Source organism: Ostrinia furnacalis, unplaced genomic scaffold (assembly GCF_004193835.3).
Source record: "Ostrinia furnacalis isolate ACB-3 unplaced genomic scaffold, ASM419383v2 OfSCF0526, whole genome shotgun sequence".
NCBI classification, from domain to species: Eukaryota; Metazoa; Arthropoda; class Insecta; order Lepidoptera; family Crambidae; genus Ostrinia; species Ostrinia furnacalis.
The window spans coordinates 256,473-274,111 of NW_021130765.1; the positions used below are offsets into that span (position 1 = coordinate 256,473).

Sequence of the window (17,639 nt, forward strand, 5' to 3'; positions counted from 1 at the left end):
TGTAGCATTGGGTTTTAGGCATAGCAACGGAACTTTAATTTGTTGAAAGTATCGTGGGAACCAAATAACCAAATATGTGATAGTTCCAACTACATTACTTAGCTGAAAACAATGCAGAAATGAAATTAATAAACGTTTATGACTCCTGCCAATCCTGCCATATCATACAAATATTTGCCCTGAATGGGAATCGAACTTCGCAACTCCAACTTACTGGCCTAGTCCAGTACATAGTCGAAGCCCCAGGCCCACGAAACACATGTAACTAACATTTTCGTATTTCCTCGCAGGTGTTCTTATCACTGGCGTTACGCTCATCACTGAGATGTGTGAAAACAGCCCAGACACACTCAACCACTTCAAAAAGGTAAGTTGTCAACCAAAACTGAACCATATCACCACTGTATAGAGCTCGTTTTGTGTGCTAGCGGTTAGGCTGCGCGCGCGCGTCTGCGAATCGTACAAATGTTTGCCAAAGATAAAAATGTTATCGTTTTGATGCGCGTCATTTTTCTAAAACACACGTCGTTGGTCATTTCAATGTTAGTTACAAGTTCATTGAGAACAAAATGAATATTATTCACTTTTGAAAATGTCATATTCGTTATTCATTCACATTTTAGTGGCGTGGTATGTTAAATTAAAGAAAACTTTAACATTAGCATACATGATTCATAAACGAGTTCGTTGACCTGATCAAGCAAGGCTTCACAAAATTGTAACTCATTATACTTTTAAATTACTGAATATGCAATTATAAATTAGAACAAAACGTTTAAGGCGCCAAGCAATCTGGTACGGACATGATTAATTTATGATATACTAATTTATTAGTTACACAAATATGATTATAATTTTTAATAATTTTTTGAGGCTCCAATCACCAACGCGTATCTGTTTTTTATCTGAAATTGCCTAAACCAGATCTAGTTACTAAATAACTGTTCTTATCAACAAGATATATCTTAAGACTTTGAAATAGGATTTACTTTTTTACTTTTGACGGTTTTTTGCCAAAGACATGGCAAAAAACTATCGATGATGCCATTCCAATGCCTTGCGACATGTCAAACCATACATGACTCATGTACACATGCATAACTTAACGAGGTGAGATCGAAATGAGTGCTGGTTTACATTATGTCGGCCGACAAATTTACTGCTGAACGATTTTACTGTCGTCTGTTCACACCGAAAATCGTACTGACCACTTTGGTGGTCTCAGAGCAAAAAGATGGGTGGAGAGATAGATGCAAGACAAAGAGAGATATCAATTAACCTGGTCAAAGTTCTATAAAATGTGTCGCTATACCTTAAATTGTATGTCTCACTCTAGTTACAACAAACAGTTGAGTTCAATAAAGAATTGCAAACGAAAAAACTTTTTTTAGCTCAATATTTTGCCATTTGCTATTTGGACTATTGATTCTCTAGCAAATGGTATCAACATCTTAAAAACGCCCCAAAATTAGTTATACGGTAGTTACATATTATAGCATCCGACATATTTATCGTCCTCCGGTAAAATTGTCGTCCCAACACAGTCTGAACCGGCCCTAAGATCTACCGATAACAGACCCGATTGGACAAATCGGTCGTTACTCTCGCCCTGTTAGACGACTGCCAATTAAGGCGGGTTTACGATCAAATCAGCGGGCAAGCTGGCCTTTACGTTACACTTTATCTGCTAGTTATCTAGAATATAAAATAGGTATAGACAAGTGAACATTATAAGCAGGATACAATATAAAAGTCTTAAGCTAAAAGTATTTTGTAGAGTTATCTCCAAGATAAGCTAGGTATACAGGTGGACATTATAAATAAGCAAGATGCAATATAAAAAACATCAACTTCACTGAAAAGTATATTTTTTTACAGTAAAAGGAATTTACTTTTCGTATGACGTTTACTGATTACAACAATACATGCCTCAAGAAACAATGTTATCAAGTAAACGTAGAACTATATTAATAAGTAAATACTTCTGTGTATTCAGAACAATCGTACTCGTAACAATCCAAAGTAAAAGTATTAATGACTATTAAATTTTACAGCTACTTCTTGTATAAATGTGCCACTAATAATTATAAATTCTTACTTGCATAATATTTTGCAATACCTGAATTTTACACATAAATAGAAATTATATAAAATATAACACACAATTATTATAACTGTATGTGTGACCGCTTAATTGACAAATAAGTATTAACGATTATAATGAAATCATCATTAGCTTTACCTTTCTGTAAATAAAGGTTTGATTTAACATGTAAAAATATAAATACAGCGATTTAAGTCACTAATCGTTTGTTTGTGTTGTCCCGTAGGAGAGCGGACAGCGCGAGGTAACCACAAACGCTGATCCATGCACTTTGATACGTTATCATCTGATGACATTGTACAAATACTACGACCGAACGTTTTTGATACTTTACGATAAAAAGTTAAGCTGGAATGATATGTTTTGTGTTAAAAGTTGCATTTCTTATCACTGAAATGATAAGAGTAGATTTTATTTATGATGGTTTAGCAAAACTATACACATGAGCGTATGATTTATTATTAGTTTTCTATTCGCAACGTAATCGTTTGATTCATAGACACATATCGAAAACAATAGCTGCGGATACAGCTCACACGATAAAATCACTCGTACAATGTCAACAGAATGACAGCGAGCATGAATGTAATGTATTGTGTTGGTTATTATGGTGTATGTATCGATTTCCAGGGGTTTCTATCGAAAGCCGTATAGACTACTACTTCTGTCTAATGGTGTATCAAAAAGTGACTCACAAAGTTCAAAATAAAAAATACACTCGCGAGCAATGAATTCGAATCGCTATAAAAGGAATTTATACAATGTTTACAAAAAGAAAAATGATGTACCTATCTGCTTCATAGCTTTTTCAACTTAATGGTAACATTTTAACCTTTTTGTTATCGAAGTATAAAACATAATAGCTCCCCGCCAAGCCTTGTTGAATGGAATAAAGCAAACCGCAACATCACGGACTCATTGAATGAGAACTTTTGTTTTTATTTATCTGGCAATCTAAAATGTTTTTATAAAGAAAATAGCGACCCGAAATTTATTGACGGTTAGTGTACATCGTATTTGACTAAATAAATCTACAGTGAGTTGTAGATGATAGTGCGTCACTTATTTGACATACCATTAAACCCTATAAGGCCTTCGATAACGCATTGGGCTGGGAAGATCGATAAAGTGTCATCTATGAGTAGACATAGTACATAATACTAGTGTGAATAATGCACTGTACATTACAACATAATACTCATAGGTAGATAGATAGAACTTTCCCAAAACATCTCGATTCTTCCACACTTACTAACTTCTGTTTGAAAAAAGTATCACGAGGTTGAGTTAGCACTTGAATTTTTAATATGTGACTAATAATCATGCAATGGGGTGTTACGTTTTAGTTTTATAAGCGATTCTTTTTTGTTTCTATTATTTCGACTGTTTATATCCCTTATGTTATCGCTGTTGTATCCCTGTATGGTAATGCCTTTTAATTTTGTATAAATTCATCAAAATTCGAAGTATTTAGACAGTATTTTGGGAACGCATTATGCCTGAAGTGTAATACGTAAAAGTATGGTACTATTATTTTATTTCGCTTTGCAAATTTATTTTTTCTGTGTGCGTGCATCCGGTGCAGATTTGTGTGAATTTGTACTTTGGTGTGGTGGTTATAACTGTTATTTTTGCTTGTAGATTGTCCCGAACTTGGTGAGGATATTGAAGAACCTGATTTTGGCGGGGTATTCGCCCGAGCATGACGTCAGCGGTGTGTCGGATCCCTTCCTACAGGTAGTTAGACCTAAAGGTGACTACACTCTTTGATCGATCGTGGTTGACGCTCGACCGAATATTATGTTAACGATCAACATCGGTTAACTTACTATTATATTCTGAATGCAGTCTCTATTCCATATCTTCGCGAAAAGAAATTTATTTTAAATAATAATCCGTATCTAATCAGCAACTCTATTTATAAAAAAGTTTCCTCATATCAAAACTCAAACATATTGCAGTCAGTATCCACAAATCTATCAAATATGTAGGCACCTTTAACCCCGACATTTATAGCAGCCTCGATATGATTTATGCTGATGACAAGACTGCTACGTCACGTCGTATTTATAAAATAATAAATGGATCGAGCTATTTTCACAGTTGGATGAGTAAATAATTCAGAATCGAAAAATGTATAGAAATAGATTCCATAGATCAATAACATTTCCCCCGTGCATGATATTGTAACGATTGCGTGCAATTCGAACATTAAAAATCCTTACTTAACTAAATTATTTTTGGAAAATTTCCATTCAATGATGGTTTGTTAAATTGTAATACTTATCAATTAGTTAGATCGAAGGCATAACGTGTCTTTCGAGGGGTTAATATGTTTTCTTTTTCCAACAGGTGAAAATCCTGCGCCTCCTCCGGATACTGGGCAAAAACGACGCCGAAGCGTCGGAGGCTATGAACGACATCCTCGCCCAAGTTGCCACCAATACGGAGACCACCAAAAACGTTGGCAACACCATCCTCTACGAGACAGTCCTGTCTATAATGGACATCAAATCCGAGAGCAGTCTTAGAGTGCTTGCTGTGAATATTTTGGGAAGATTCTTGTTGAATAATGACAAGAATATCAGATACGTCGCCCTGAATACTCTGCTGAGGACAGTGCATGTGGATACGTCAGCTGTGCAAAGGCATCGGACGACGATACTAGAGTGTTTGAAGGTAATTTTGACTATTTGGCCATGTAAGCTCCCTTGTCTAAATGGAAACCAACTCTGAAAACTGTTGATGACTACCGTGTTTTCGTTCACCAGTTGGCGCCAATAGCGGTCATCATCATCATTTCAGCTACAGAACGTTCACTGCTGAACATAAGCCTCCCCCAATGACTTCCATGATGACCGGCTGGCAGCGGCCTGCTTCTAGCGCCTACCTTTATGAGATCGTCGGTCCACCTTCTTGGACAACCACTAGCAAGTGACAACCTTCTTGGACAACCACTAGCAAGTGACAGGGCTTTATTTACCAGTTGGCGCCACTAGCGAATGACAAGATCTTACCATAGCGCAAATTAATATGAGTCGTCATTTCTAGACAGGTTCCATTGAGATTTTCATTATTGAAAAAATAAGCAAATCGTCCTACTACTTTCTTTTCTTCTCCAGGATCCCGACGTATCTATCCGAAGACGCGCGATGGAGCTATCCTTCGCGCTGATCAACGGTCAGAACATCCGCAGCATGATGAAGGAACTGCTTCTGTTCCTGGAGCGCTCGGAGCCCGAGTTCAAGGCGCACTGCTCCAGCGCCATGGTGCTGGCCGCCGAGCGCCACGCGCCCAGCAACAAGTGGCACCTGGACGCGCTGTGCAAGGTGTTCCTCAAGGTGCGTGGCTCACAGCACAGCAGGCGGCCGCAGCGTGAAGCAGGAGCCGCTTCTGTTCCTGGAGCGCTCGGAGCCCGAGTTCAAGGCGGCAGGCAGCCGCAGCGTGAAGCAGGGTACTCATCTACCTGTGTAGCATGTAATGTGTCAGATACTGTATCAAGTGAGTACATAGGCACGAGCCCGCTGCGAGCTGCTCGCGCGTGGTTCGCAGGGAGATCGAAGCGACCCGCCGAGTGGCGGTATCACTGCGAGCACAAAGGCGGCTCGCAGTAGGATTCAGGAGCTTGCAGCCAGATACCCGATGACCGTGGACGAGCCGTACTCACTTGAAGGTTGGTTACGTTACGTGCTACATGGCATGGCAGTACCCTGCCTGATGCAGGAGCTGCTTCTGTTCCTGGAGCGCATCATCGTCAGACTTTAGCACACTGATGGACACAGGCCTACCCCAATACCCGCCATTTTATCCTGTCTTTGTCTTGTCATATTCAGCTTCTGCATCATTCATCGTCATTCTACCTTGCTGGAAGGCGTTCTACATTACGCTTCCTGAGTCGCAGTCTCCACTCAAGAGTTTTAGGAGTAATCTCCAACAGTGTCGTTACTAAAGCTGTGACTCTGCACTGCCACTTTAAATCGTTCCATGACCATATCTTGACTCCGAACCAGTTGAGAAACATTGAACCACCACATAAATAAGGTCAAAACTTGATATCGCGACTGTGCGACGGGCGCCCGCAATGAGTGTGCGAGCGCGACAGCAACATAATTACGCGCGAGCGATAAGGATGGGTAGCTTGGGGTCATTGGACAAAATTCTACGTGCTCACGGACCGGGCTTTATCAGAAGATATCTTCTCTTTCCATTGCAAAGTTTCCAAAAATCCCAACAAACAATACAAGTTTAAATATCATTCGGCAGGCGGGAAACTACCTTCGCGACGACACGGTGTCCAGTACCATCCAGATCATTTCGTCGTCGCCAGCGGAGCGTCAGGCCTACGCCGCCATGCGTCTCTGGACTTCCCTCGAGCGCTCCGCTGTCTCAGGAGATGCCACTGAGAAGCAGCCTTTGGTGCAGGTCAGTGAGAATCATGATCTACCTATCTATACTAATATTATAAAGAGGAAAGATTTGTACCTATTTTTAGATGATCAAACGAACTTACCAAGTGAAGTTCGATCTGAATTATCCTGTTTTCGCCGAAGAGATTTATTGAATGATCAAACGAACTTACCAAGTGAAGTTCGATCTAAATTATCCTGTTTTCGCCGAAGAGATTTAAGGTCCCTCCCAACCCGAAGATTTCTATATCTTCTTCCCTGGAGGTAAACGTCAATGTCATCTCTTCTCTAAATATAATGAGACCGCTCGGACACCGAGCCCACAGCGTGGTAGGGGTGGGGTTGCCCGCTCTTTTGTTTTTTACTACTACTACGCTGAATATTGTGTGCGGATTGGCTTGTCGTACAGGGGTACTACACGGTAAAATAAATCTCTTCGGCGAAAACAAAATAATTCAGATCAAACTTCACTTGGTAAGTTCGTTTGATCATATAATTATAGTTATTTATTCGAATGATTATGAGTTTCGATCATTAGTATAGAAAAATATATGAAAACAAATATTAGTAAAAACTAAGTGTATGATTAGATATATTATGAATATCAATGATTATGTTTTTAAATATGTAGGTTTTAAATTTTTTATGAAGAATGATCATTATGGTATCAAATTGTATGAGAAATATTTTCGGACCTCCAATGATAGGAATTGAAAAGTTATGTAAGAAAATGCGCTACCAGACTCGTGTTCTAAATGGATCGAAGCGATAAATATGACAAAGACAACGGCACGGGCAGTAATCTCAGTACTACGGAATTTGTGGTCTAAATTCGGGCTTCCTAAACAAACGGTCAGTGACAATGGACCACCATTTTCTAGTTCAGAGTTTCAGACTTTCCTTGCTCATAATGGAATAGAACATATTTTCTCTGCTCCCTACCACCCGGCCTCAAACGGTGCCGCAGAAAACGCGGTAAAAATTTGTAAGCGTGTGATTAAAAAGGCCTTTTTGCAAAAACAAGATGTAGAAGTAGCATTAAATAGGTTTCTGTTAGCTTATAGGAATACAGAGCACTCTTCTACAGGGGATAGTCCAGCTCGTATTTTACAAGGACGCAGCCTACGGATGAGGTTAGACAACGTGAAACCGGATAGAGAAAGCCGCGTGGGGGCTAGGCAAGCGCGCAGCGAGCAGCGCGCGGGCGGCACACGCCGGCATTTCGCGCAAGGGGCGCAGGTGTGGTATCGTGACTACAGGGCCTCAGATAAATGGCTTGCGGGTACAGTTAGTAAACAATTGGGCAATACTGATTACTGTATTATGTCTAGTTTTGGAACCGAAATTCACAGACATGTTGATCAATTGAAACAAAGATTTACAAGTAACATAAGTAATAATATCGATGATAAAAAGGTAAAAAGTTAGAGCTTAACAAACAATCTCGTAAATCGATGGCTATTCCGATGACCAGTGGCGAGGAACCGGCACAGTGTGTCGACGGTATTAATAATAAGTCTATCACGGAGTCTGAAAGCCCAGTTAAATCCTCGGAGGCAGCGGCAGCGGTTGCGTCTGGTGATGTTGCTCGTGTGAGCAGTCCCTCGTGTCAACCAAGTGTGTCGGTGGAAAGGGTCATAGGTGATGAAAGTGAAGTGGATCATTATAGCTCGGACTGTAATAGACCTCGAAGAATTCGTAAGCCACCAGTCCGCTATGGTTTTCAAGAGATAGATTAAGTACTTACTTAAGTAACATAATTATTAGGAAGTTGTGAAACGTTTTATTCACATTATCAATTATCTAAGAACTTATGTACCTAGTTTTAAGTTATTTATATTGTATAAAATAAGGGTGGAGGTGTTGTGTATGTGTGTGCGGGCAGTCAGAATAAATCACGGTATCAAGCGCACGTCTTTTATTTAGCAAGAATATTAAACTACAAAGGGTTTAACTTAACTAGTATTACTGTAATCGTAAAAACTATGCGGGGACAAATGTGTCCCATATACGTGAATGGGCTAACACCTAATATGTCTGTGGATGCTACTGTCCACGAAAGTGTTAAATCCGTCTTTCTTTTCATTATTAGTGTGGCAAACAACAAATGTATAGCTAGATAGAACTGAGCTGAATGAACAATTTCTTTATTTAAACTAGCAATAAAACAACAGTGGTGGTTGTTCACCCTTTAAGCATTATTAGAGCGTCTCTTCAGGGGACACATGAGTCACTATTCTATTTGAGATTAGGTATCTCATTTTTAATACACGTTTTATGACGATAAAACACAAATTCATTCTCCGCTCCACCATACCAGCGCTTTTAGATTGGGTCCTTCAATTCAGGTAATTGCACAACAATAATCCTGTTTTCGCCTCCGAGATTTATTTTACCATGTAGTACCCCTGTACGACAAGCCAATCCGCACACAATATATAAATCTTTGGACAATAATTTCACACAGCGCCAGCTAGCCCCAAAGTAAGCAACTTAATGCTTGTGTTATGGGTGCTAGCGTAACGGATATACTACTTATATACTTTTTTTTTTTTTAAATACATACATATTATACATAGTCACACCCAGACCCGTCACAGAAATTAAAATTCATCATTTCAATTTCTGCCCGGCCGGGAAAGAATGGCTACTGGGTAACATCTCGCATTACCTCGGAGCAAAAAATGGCTACTGGTTAACATCGCGCGTTAACTTGGAGCTAAAAATGGGTCAAAGTTACGCGTCGTGTCACAACGCTTATAATAAAAATGTACGAGCACTTACACAAAATAGTTGTTACAACCAACCTTGTGTTGGGTCTAATTCTCGTCACTACACTGCACAACTTAAAATAATTACGTTTTTTGTCGGTAAAAACGTCCTGGTGACGTCACTTAAGCATTTTTCTTATACTGCGTGCGGTCGTTGCGCGTGCGCACAAAGGAATGAGACCGCTCGGACACCGAGCCCACAGCGTGGTAGGGGTGGGGTTGCCCGCTCTTTTGTTTTTTACTACTACTGCGCTGAATATTGTGTGCGGATTGGCTTGTCGTACAGGGGTACTACACGGTAAAATAAATCTCGGAGGCGAAAGCAGGATAATTGTATGTTTGTAATGAATAGGCTCAAAAACCACTGAACGGATTTTGATGAAACTTTACAGTATTATTGTTCATAATCCAGAATAACATATAGGCTATAATTTATGACGATCTGTGACAAACGAAATTTCACGCGTGCGAAGCCGCGGGCGGAAAGCTAGTGTTCTATATACACACAGTTCAATTTCCGTTTTTGTCTCGCTCTCATCAAATGGTGATTCTTTGCGATAGAACGAGACGACATGACCGGAAGTGGCTAGCTAAAACTGACCGATAGCACGTCGCTTCAGCCAAATGACGTCTACTTCTGGATAAAGGTTTCCTCGAAGGATTACCACAACCACCGGTTCTGCGCTGCCCGTATCCACGTCCTTCCTGGGTCCTTCAACAGATCGTCGGTTCACCTATTGGAAGGCCTATACAATACATTACGAATTATATGCTTAAATTATTAGCTTATTGAGAAATATTATCTATGATTTGCGGCCAATGTGCTGTGACTTATGGCGTCAAATTAAGAATGACAGAAATCCTTGTCGAAACGTTGAAATAAAGTGGCCTAATTTCTTGACAGGACTTTAAACTAAGGAGCAAGAATGAAATGAAACTAAAGACTGGAGAAGATTACCCTGCATGAGTGTTTGATAAGAGACTTATAACTTATTTTAAAATATTTTTTTAGGTCGCAGCGTGGACGATCGGAGAGTACGGAGATTTATTAGTATCAGAAGCGAGTAATGCAATTTCGATGGTAGATGAAGATGGTGTTGGTAAGTAGATAAATTGATTTGTTTTATTTCTTCTTTTTAGCATCCATTACATTCATTCACACTGCCTATCTCGGGTTAGACTGCGACCCGTGATAAAATCTTAATGATGATTTTAGATGACAAATGTATGGACTTATCGCGTAACATCGATAAATTAGCGCGAGTAAAGCACATCCTAGGCCTACTGCTGACATTCATCCCTCCATACAGTCACAAAAAAAAAGGTTTTTTAATCAGATGACGTTTCAGACGACTTCACGCGGCCGTCCGAGGAATACGTCATCGACGTGTACCAGAAGCTTCTCTGGTGCACGCAGCTGTCCATCACCACCAAGGAGTACCTGCTGCTGTCGCTCGCCAAGCTGTCCACCAGGTTCACCACGCAGCCCAGCCAAGAGTGAGTGACGTTGCAGACACTTGACGCGGCCGCAGAGGAGTGCGTCATGACGTGGACCAGAAGCTTCTCTGGTGCACGCAGCTGTCCATCACCACCAAGGAATACTTGCTGCTGTCGCTCGCCAAGCTGTCCACCAGGTTCACCACGCAGCCCAGCCAAGAGTGAGTGACGTTGCAGACACTTGACGCGGCCGCAGAGGAGTGCGTCATGACGTGGACCAGAAGCTTCTCTGGTGCACGCAGCTGTCCATCACCACCAAGGAGTACCTGCTGCTGTCGCTCGCCAAGCTGTCCACCAGGTTCACCACGCAGCCCAGCCAAGAGTGAGTGACGTTGCAGACACTTGACGCGGCCGCAGAGGAGTGCGTCATGACGTGGACCAGAAGCTTCTCTGGTGAACGCAGCTGTCCACCAGGTTCACCACGCAGCCCAGCCAAGAGTAAGTTACGTTGCAGACACTTGACGCGGCCGCAGAGGAGTGCGACGTGACGTGTACCAGAAGCTTCTCTGGTGCACGCAGCTGTCAATCACCACCAAGGAGTACCTACTGCTGTCGCTCGCCAAACCGTCCACCAGGTTCACCACGCAGCCCAGCCAAGAGTGAGTGACGTTGCAGACACTTGACGCGGCCGCAGAGGAGTGCGTCATCGACACTTGATGCGGCCGCAGAGTGCGTCATCGACGTGTACCAGAAGCTTCTCTTGTGCACCCAGTTGTCCATCACCACCAGAGGAATGCGTCATGACGTGGACTAGCAGCTGCTCCGGGAGACGATTCTCATGCTATGAAAAAAGAAAAAGTTCACATTCTTAAAAAAAATTAAATCCTATTTTATTTTGGTTAAAACACAGTTTGTGCGTTTTAACCGGATGACGTCCACTCCTGAACAAAGGCCTCTCTCACTGATTACCACAAAGACCGGTCCTGCGACGCCCGCATCCAGTCACCTCCTGTGATCTTTACCAGATCGTCGGTCGACCTAGTGGGGGGCCTGCCCACACTAAGTCTTCCGGCTCGTGATTACCACTCGAGAACTTTTCTGCCCCAGCGGCCATCAGCTCTGCTAGCTATGTGCCCCGCCCACTGACACTTGATTTTAGCGATTCTGCGGGCTATGTCAGTCACTTTGGTTCTCCTCATTTCTGATTCGATCAAGCAGGGATCCAACATAGCACGCACCATCACCCTTTGGGTGACCTTGAGCCTTCGAGGCCCACAGTAAGCGACCACGTCCGAGATCCATAAGTTATCCAGACAGTTTGTGCATTCACAGAATCGAAAATATCGATCGGACATCACTCAGACGCAACGAATTTTACGAACCAGTGGAAATAGAAGTGTGTGTAGTTTTAATGAAATCTTTGTATGGCATTTAATTTAAATCTTCCATTTAATTTTCAGCAAAATACGAGTGATCATTGACACATTCGGATCTCACATCCACATCGAGTTGCAGCAACGAGGAGTGGAGCTTTCGCAGTTATACAGGTAGGTGACCAATTATTTTTGATCAATTATGGTATAGAAATAGGTTGGTGGATCTTTTTGTCGCGAAAGTTTAACTTGAAGTGGGAAAATGGAGGCCTTACTTTATGTAGGTATGAGAAACCTGTCATTCCCTCTTATAAAGAAAAACTTTATCGTAGAGATGAGAAAATTGCTTATAAAGAGCATGTTAATTAATTTCTGGCTTACCCTCTTACTAACAAAAAGTTACACAGTTGTTGAACACTGTTTTAAAATGACATTTCCATACTCTAAACGTCACTTTAAACAAGTGTTCAACGAGCGTGTAAGTTTTATTAAAATACCTTATTTTACGGGTTAGTTGACATCATCAGTCAAATTACCCTACCCAATTAATTATTATAGAGATAGAAGCTACTGTTCTCTCTCTGTTTTTGTTGAGGACAAGCTCTTATCGAGATGTGCATAATAGGAATATTGAAAGAAAAACAATTAATCTGTATAGTCTGGTCCGTGAGCACGTAGAATTTTGTCCAATGACCCCAAGCTACTCATCCTTATCGCTCGCGCGTAATTTGTTGCTATCACGCTCGCACACTCACTGCGGGTGCCAGTCGAACAGTCGCGACAGCAATATAATTACGCGCGAGCGATAAGGATGGGTAGCTGCTAGGGATCATTGGATAAAATTCTACGTGCTCACGGATCGGGCTTTAGTAATGTTGTGTATCATTTAAATTTGAATGACTATGTTGTGTTGCAGACAATACGCGCACCTGCGGCCGGCTTTGCTCGAGCGTATGCCGGCGCTGGAGGCGCCGCCCGAGCGCCGCGACGCCGACGCCGAGCCCGAGCCCGCCGCCAGCCCCGACCACCACAAGCCCGAGCAGGTGACACGATTATTCTTCACTTTATTTTGAAACTTATGATTGAGGTACAAAGTTCTAAATTCATTGAGTATAATTGAGATACAGCCCTGACCACCTTAAGCCCGAGCAAGTAACATCATTATGAAGGCTTCGACAGATTAACTTAACATTCTTCAATTGATTTCTTGCTTTATTTATATTAAAGGTATATAGTATGCTCGGTGTTTCCCTGCGTGATCGAATCAGAAATGAGGAGATCCGCAGGAGAACCAGAGTGACTGACATAGCCCGCAGAATCGCTAAAATCAAGTGGCAGTGGGCGGGGCACATAGCTCGAAGAGCTGATGGCCGCTGGGGCAGAAAAGTTCTTGAGTGGCGACCACGAGCTGGAAGACGTAGCGTGGGCAGGCCTCCCACTAGGTGGACCGACGATCTGGTGAAGGTCGCGGGAAGTACCTGGATGCAAGCGGCGCAGGACCGGTCTTTGTGGAAATCCTTGGGGGAGGCCTTTGTCCAGCAGTGGACGTCTTTCGGCTGAAACGAACGATATAGTTACCATATTGTGACGAAATAATACGCTCAAAAGAATTTAACAGAATCAGCCACCTTTAAACGTGACAAAAACTGAATTATCCATTAATCCTTCGGGGATTTCGTCGCAAGTCCTTTCCTGTCGCAAGTTTTACAATACTTCTTGACATTGTTAAGCAGGATTATCTCAACAAAATCAAATTCAATGTTTCTAAAGCATATCATCGAAAATATGGTCTTCAAGAATTTTCAAGAGTAGCTACTGCAACTCGGGTTTACTTTTTACCCTGTTTACAGCAAATTAAACACAGCTCTGGCAATAAAATGCTAAAAGAAAGTCCTTTACATTATTTCGGTTCACCTTTTACTAAACATTTGACGTATTAATTTTATTTTCTTTTTCTTAATTAACTATAAATAACATGTACATTCCAGGACGCACTCCTGGACCTGATCATCGGCTCGGACCCGCTGACCAACGGCGACGTGGAGCCCGCACCCGTGCCCGCAAATAACAACACCTCCAGCAACGTCAGTATTGCCATTCTTAATACTAGTTATTAAGAACCTGATCTCTATCTATCTACAGGGTGGAAACGTTAAGTGATCTCACTCGATTATTTCTAAATTATATAAGATATTGAAAAACTGGTTGCTGATCCTGAAAGTGCTGCAAGAGCTCTTTCAAACGGTACCAATAATAGGTTACAGAATAAACTATATCTTTTTGAAAATTCAACGTTTCCAGCTTCCATACTAAATGTATGCCAGACACACAATATTAGAAGTGTATTTTTTTTTATTTAATAATAAACTCTTAAAAGAAACTCGTAAATTGTATTCTTATTTGAAATTATTCATGGAAAATATTGGTTTTAGGCTTTACTTGCTATAATATTGTCAAGAGATGAGTGTCATTAATGTGGTAGTACAAAATGTATGGAAGAAGGAAACATTGAATTTTTGGATAGATCCAGTTTATTCTGTAACCTATTATTGATACCATTGGATAGAGCTTGTGAAGCACTTTTAGAATCAGTTATAAGTTATACGAAATCATGTGTAGTTTTTAAAATCATGTGACTTTACCAAATGTATGGAAGCTGGAAACATTGAATTTTCGGATAGATCCAGTTTATTCTGTAACCTATTATTAATACCGTTTGATAGAGCTCATGAAGCACTTTCAGGATCAGTAACTAGTTAATTGATATCTTGTATAGTTTAGAAATAAACGAGTGAGATCACTTATCGTTTCCATCCTGTATAGCAGGCTATGGGTTCGCCTTCGAACATAGGCCTCCTCTTCAACCCTCCACCGACTTCTGTCCCTGGCCACACGCATCCAGTTCACAGACGACGAAAGACGAGGATCAGCGACGTGGTGGAAGAGATTGAGAGCCGTAAATGGAGATGGGCAGGGCACATTGCACGGATGAACCAGGATCGCTGGGCCATAAAGACCCTGGAGTGGAGACCCCGTAACAACAGCTTACCCGATAGCAATAGAAAATCCCATTCATTTCAACGTTTTTAAGTTATCCTTACACTTTAAATCTTCTACATTTTGAAAAGGGAACATTTTTATAAAAAGAAGAATATTTTGAAACAAAATACAGACAAATATAGTGTGACTGATCTCAAGTGAAGATATTTATCCTGACGGATATAAAAAAATAAAAGAAAACACTATTTTATCAATTCCTTATAAATGTTGGTTTACCAATAGTTTACTTTCTTGCTTTCCTCTGGACCAATGCATCTTCCATGACTTTTTGCTCTACTTCAAATCGTGAACACCATCACACCTCCACTTATGAGCCACGCTTCACGCACTTTCACGTGACAATTTCTTTGATTGATGGCAACGCACAATGTTGCGTTCAGCTTTTACGAGACGTAATTTTACCAGGCGAGTGTTATGTGAGTTTACATCATATCAGGCAGCGCAAACATGTCTATGTAACGGATGTAATTGTATGCAACATTAATTAAAATGTGACCATTACAGGACATCCTGGATCTGCTAAGTGGGTTGGACTTGTCTGCGCCGGCGCCTACTGTCAACAACAACCTGCCGCCTTCTAGCATGCTGCTGGACGGACTGTTCGCCAGTACCCCCGCCGTGGATGCCGCGCCGCAAGGTAACCTACTGTCTGTCTCTGCTATAGTTGTCTATTTATTCAAATTAAATAAAAAAGGCGTATAAATGCAAGGTGAGAACAGCGCGTAGCGAACACGATAAGATGTGAGCAGCGTACAGTGGGCGCACATTTCTGACCAAGGGAGCAGCCATTACGCATTTTCACACATCTTCGGTGGATATGTTACGGTTAATGTGATAAATTGAAAATTATTAATAATAACCGGTTATTATGAATAATTACCGACAGTCGCGGTAAAAGTGATAAATTAATCACATTTAACAGTGATTATTTAATAATTCAACCTTAGTACTAACAAATTTCATAAAATATAACAACATTTTGTGTACGTGCTCGTGTACAGCCAAACTTTAGAACGTTTTGATATCATATATTAATATAATTTGGCATAATGAGTTTGGAATGTTTCTTGCATAATATTACTTTTCCATAATGCCTATAACATAATGTTTTGATTTAAAGTGAAAAATAGGTTAAGGTGCGGCGGGGGGGGGCCCTTGGGCCACCCCTAAGCCGCCTATTTAGTTTTATACACACATAAATGACCTCATATTAATCACATTCACCAAATCATGCGGTAATTATTCATAATAACCGGCGATTATTCATAATTTTCAAATTTATCACTTTGACCGTAACAGATACACCCTGTCTGAAACACATCTCTTTTTGTCTCAGCTCTGCTTGTCTCGTTTCCACTTTGGGGAAGTGTAAGGCCTACACTAAAACGCGCGGGCGCATGCACGCACGCGGCGAGCGTCCGTGATCCGTGTACAGTCAGAATCAAATATTTGTGACACTCAAAAGTATCCAAAAGTGTGAAACATGTCTTTGTTACAATAGGAATAAGGTTGTATCGTCATTTTAAGTGTCACTTTTTTTACTTTTAGTCTAGAACCTAAGTTATCAAATGATATTTTACATTCCAGCTGCGCTGCCAACAGTAACCGCGCTCGACAAGGGCGGGCTTCGCGTGGAACTAGCGTGCGCACGCGGCTCCGAGGGCGTGACGCTGACCATGCGAGCCGCCTCCACGCGCACGCTCACCGACTTCCTGTTCCAGGCCGCCGTGCCCAGGGTTAGTATCATCTTTGGCTTTTGGGTTCCGTATCATTACCCGAAGCTACGCAGGGCTACTAAGCGAAGCTACTAAGGGCAATGCAGGATCGGTCGTTATAGAAATCTTGGTTAAATTATGTCCACTGCTGCGCAAAAAGGTATCCCACATTTGTCTACAAGTGGACATAATTTGGCTGAAATTAATCTGAAGCTATCTGTCAAAATCAAAAATCAAAATTATCTTTATTTGTTTAGACTAATTAAATAAGTACTTGCAAATCGTCAAATGCTCTTATGGAGCCTATACATGTCTCATTCTTTTTTTGCCCTACCAGCGCTTCGAGACCAACATTTGGCAAGTGCTGAGAAGAAGCGAAGCAACAAACTCAGTCACCACTGTCTGCCGGTTAATATAAATAAATAGAAAAAGCAGTAGTAGGTACATTGATTCAGGAGCAGTTCGCTGAATTTACCACGCATTCTTGTATGGTGTATCTTATAAGAATGGGTATACAAAATTGCGTGGTATATTAAACAAGGTAGTAACGTGCTAATATCTAAACTTACAGATTAAGATACTTAAATACTAGTAGACATGACTCGCATTAATAAATTTGAATAATTTGGATTGACCAGTCCCCGAAAGCAACGCCTGTTCCAGTGATATCATTCTGGTTTTTTGATTCCGTACCCGAAGGACCAGCACGGACCTTGATCACCATTTCAGCCACAAGATGTCACTAAGAATGGAAAGATGCTGGAAATCATTGG

General features: G+C 41.2%; 1 protein-coding gene across 1 annotated transcript in view; it reads left to right on the forward strand.

The window, feature by feature from the left end:
• The window catches only part of AP-1gamma (adaptor protein complex 1, gamma subunit), a 34,980-nt gene that overhangs the window by 14,449 nt on the left and 2,892 nt on the right, over positions 1–17,639 (forward strand). Inside the window, exons 6-17 of the mRNA XM_028322869.1 lie at positions 291–367; positions 3,746–3,841; positions 4,457–4,783; positions 5,227–5,445; positions 6,368–6,526; positions 10,294–10,381; positions 10,631–10,778; positions 12,179–12,265; positions 13,008–13,134; positions 14,080–14,175; positions 15,656–15,788; positions 16,739–16,887. Coding sequence (XP_028178670.1) covers positions 291–367; positions 3,746–3,841; positions 4,457–4,783; positions 5,227–5,445; positions 6,368–6,526; positions 10,294–10,381; positions 10,631–10,778; positions 12,179–12,265; positions 13,008–13,134; positions 14,080–14,175; positions 15,656–15,788; positions 16,739–16,887 — 1,706 coding nt within the window. The remainder of the gene's footprint in view (positions 1–290; positions 368–3,745; positions 3,842–4,456; positions 4,784–5,226; positions 5,446–6,367; positions 6,527–10,293; positions 10,382–10,630; positions 10,779–12,178; positions 12,266–13,007; positions 13,135–14,079; positions 14,176–15,655; positions 15,789–16,738; positions 16,888–17,639) is intronic.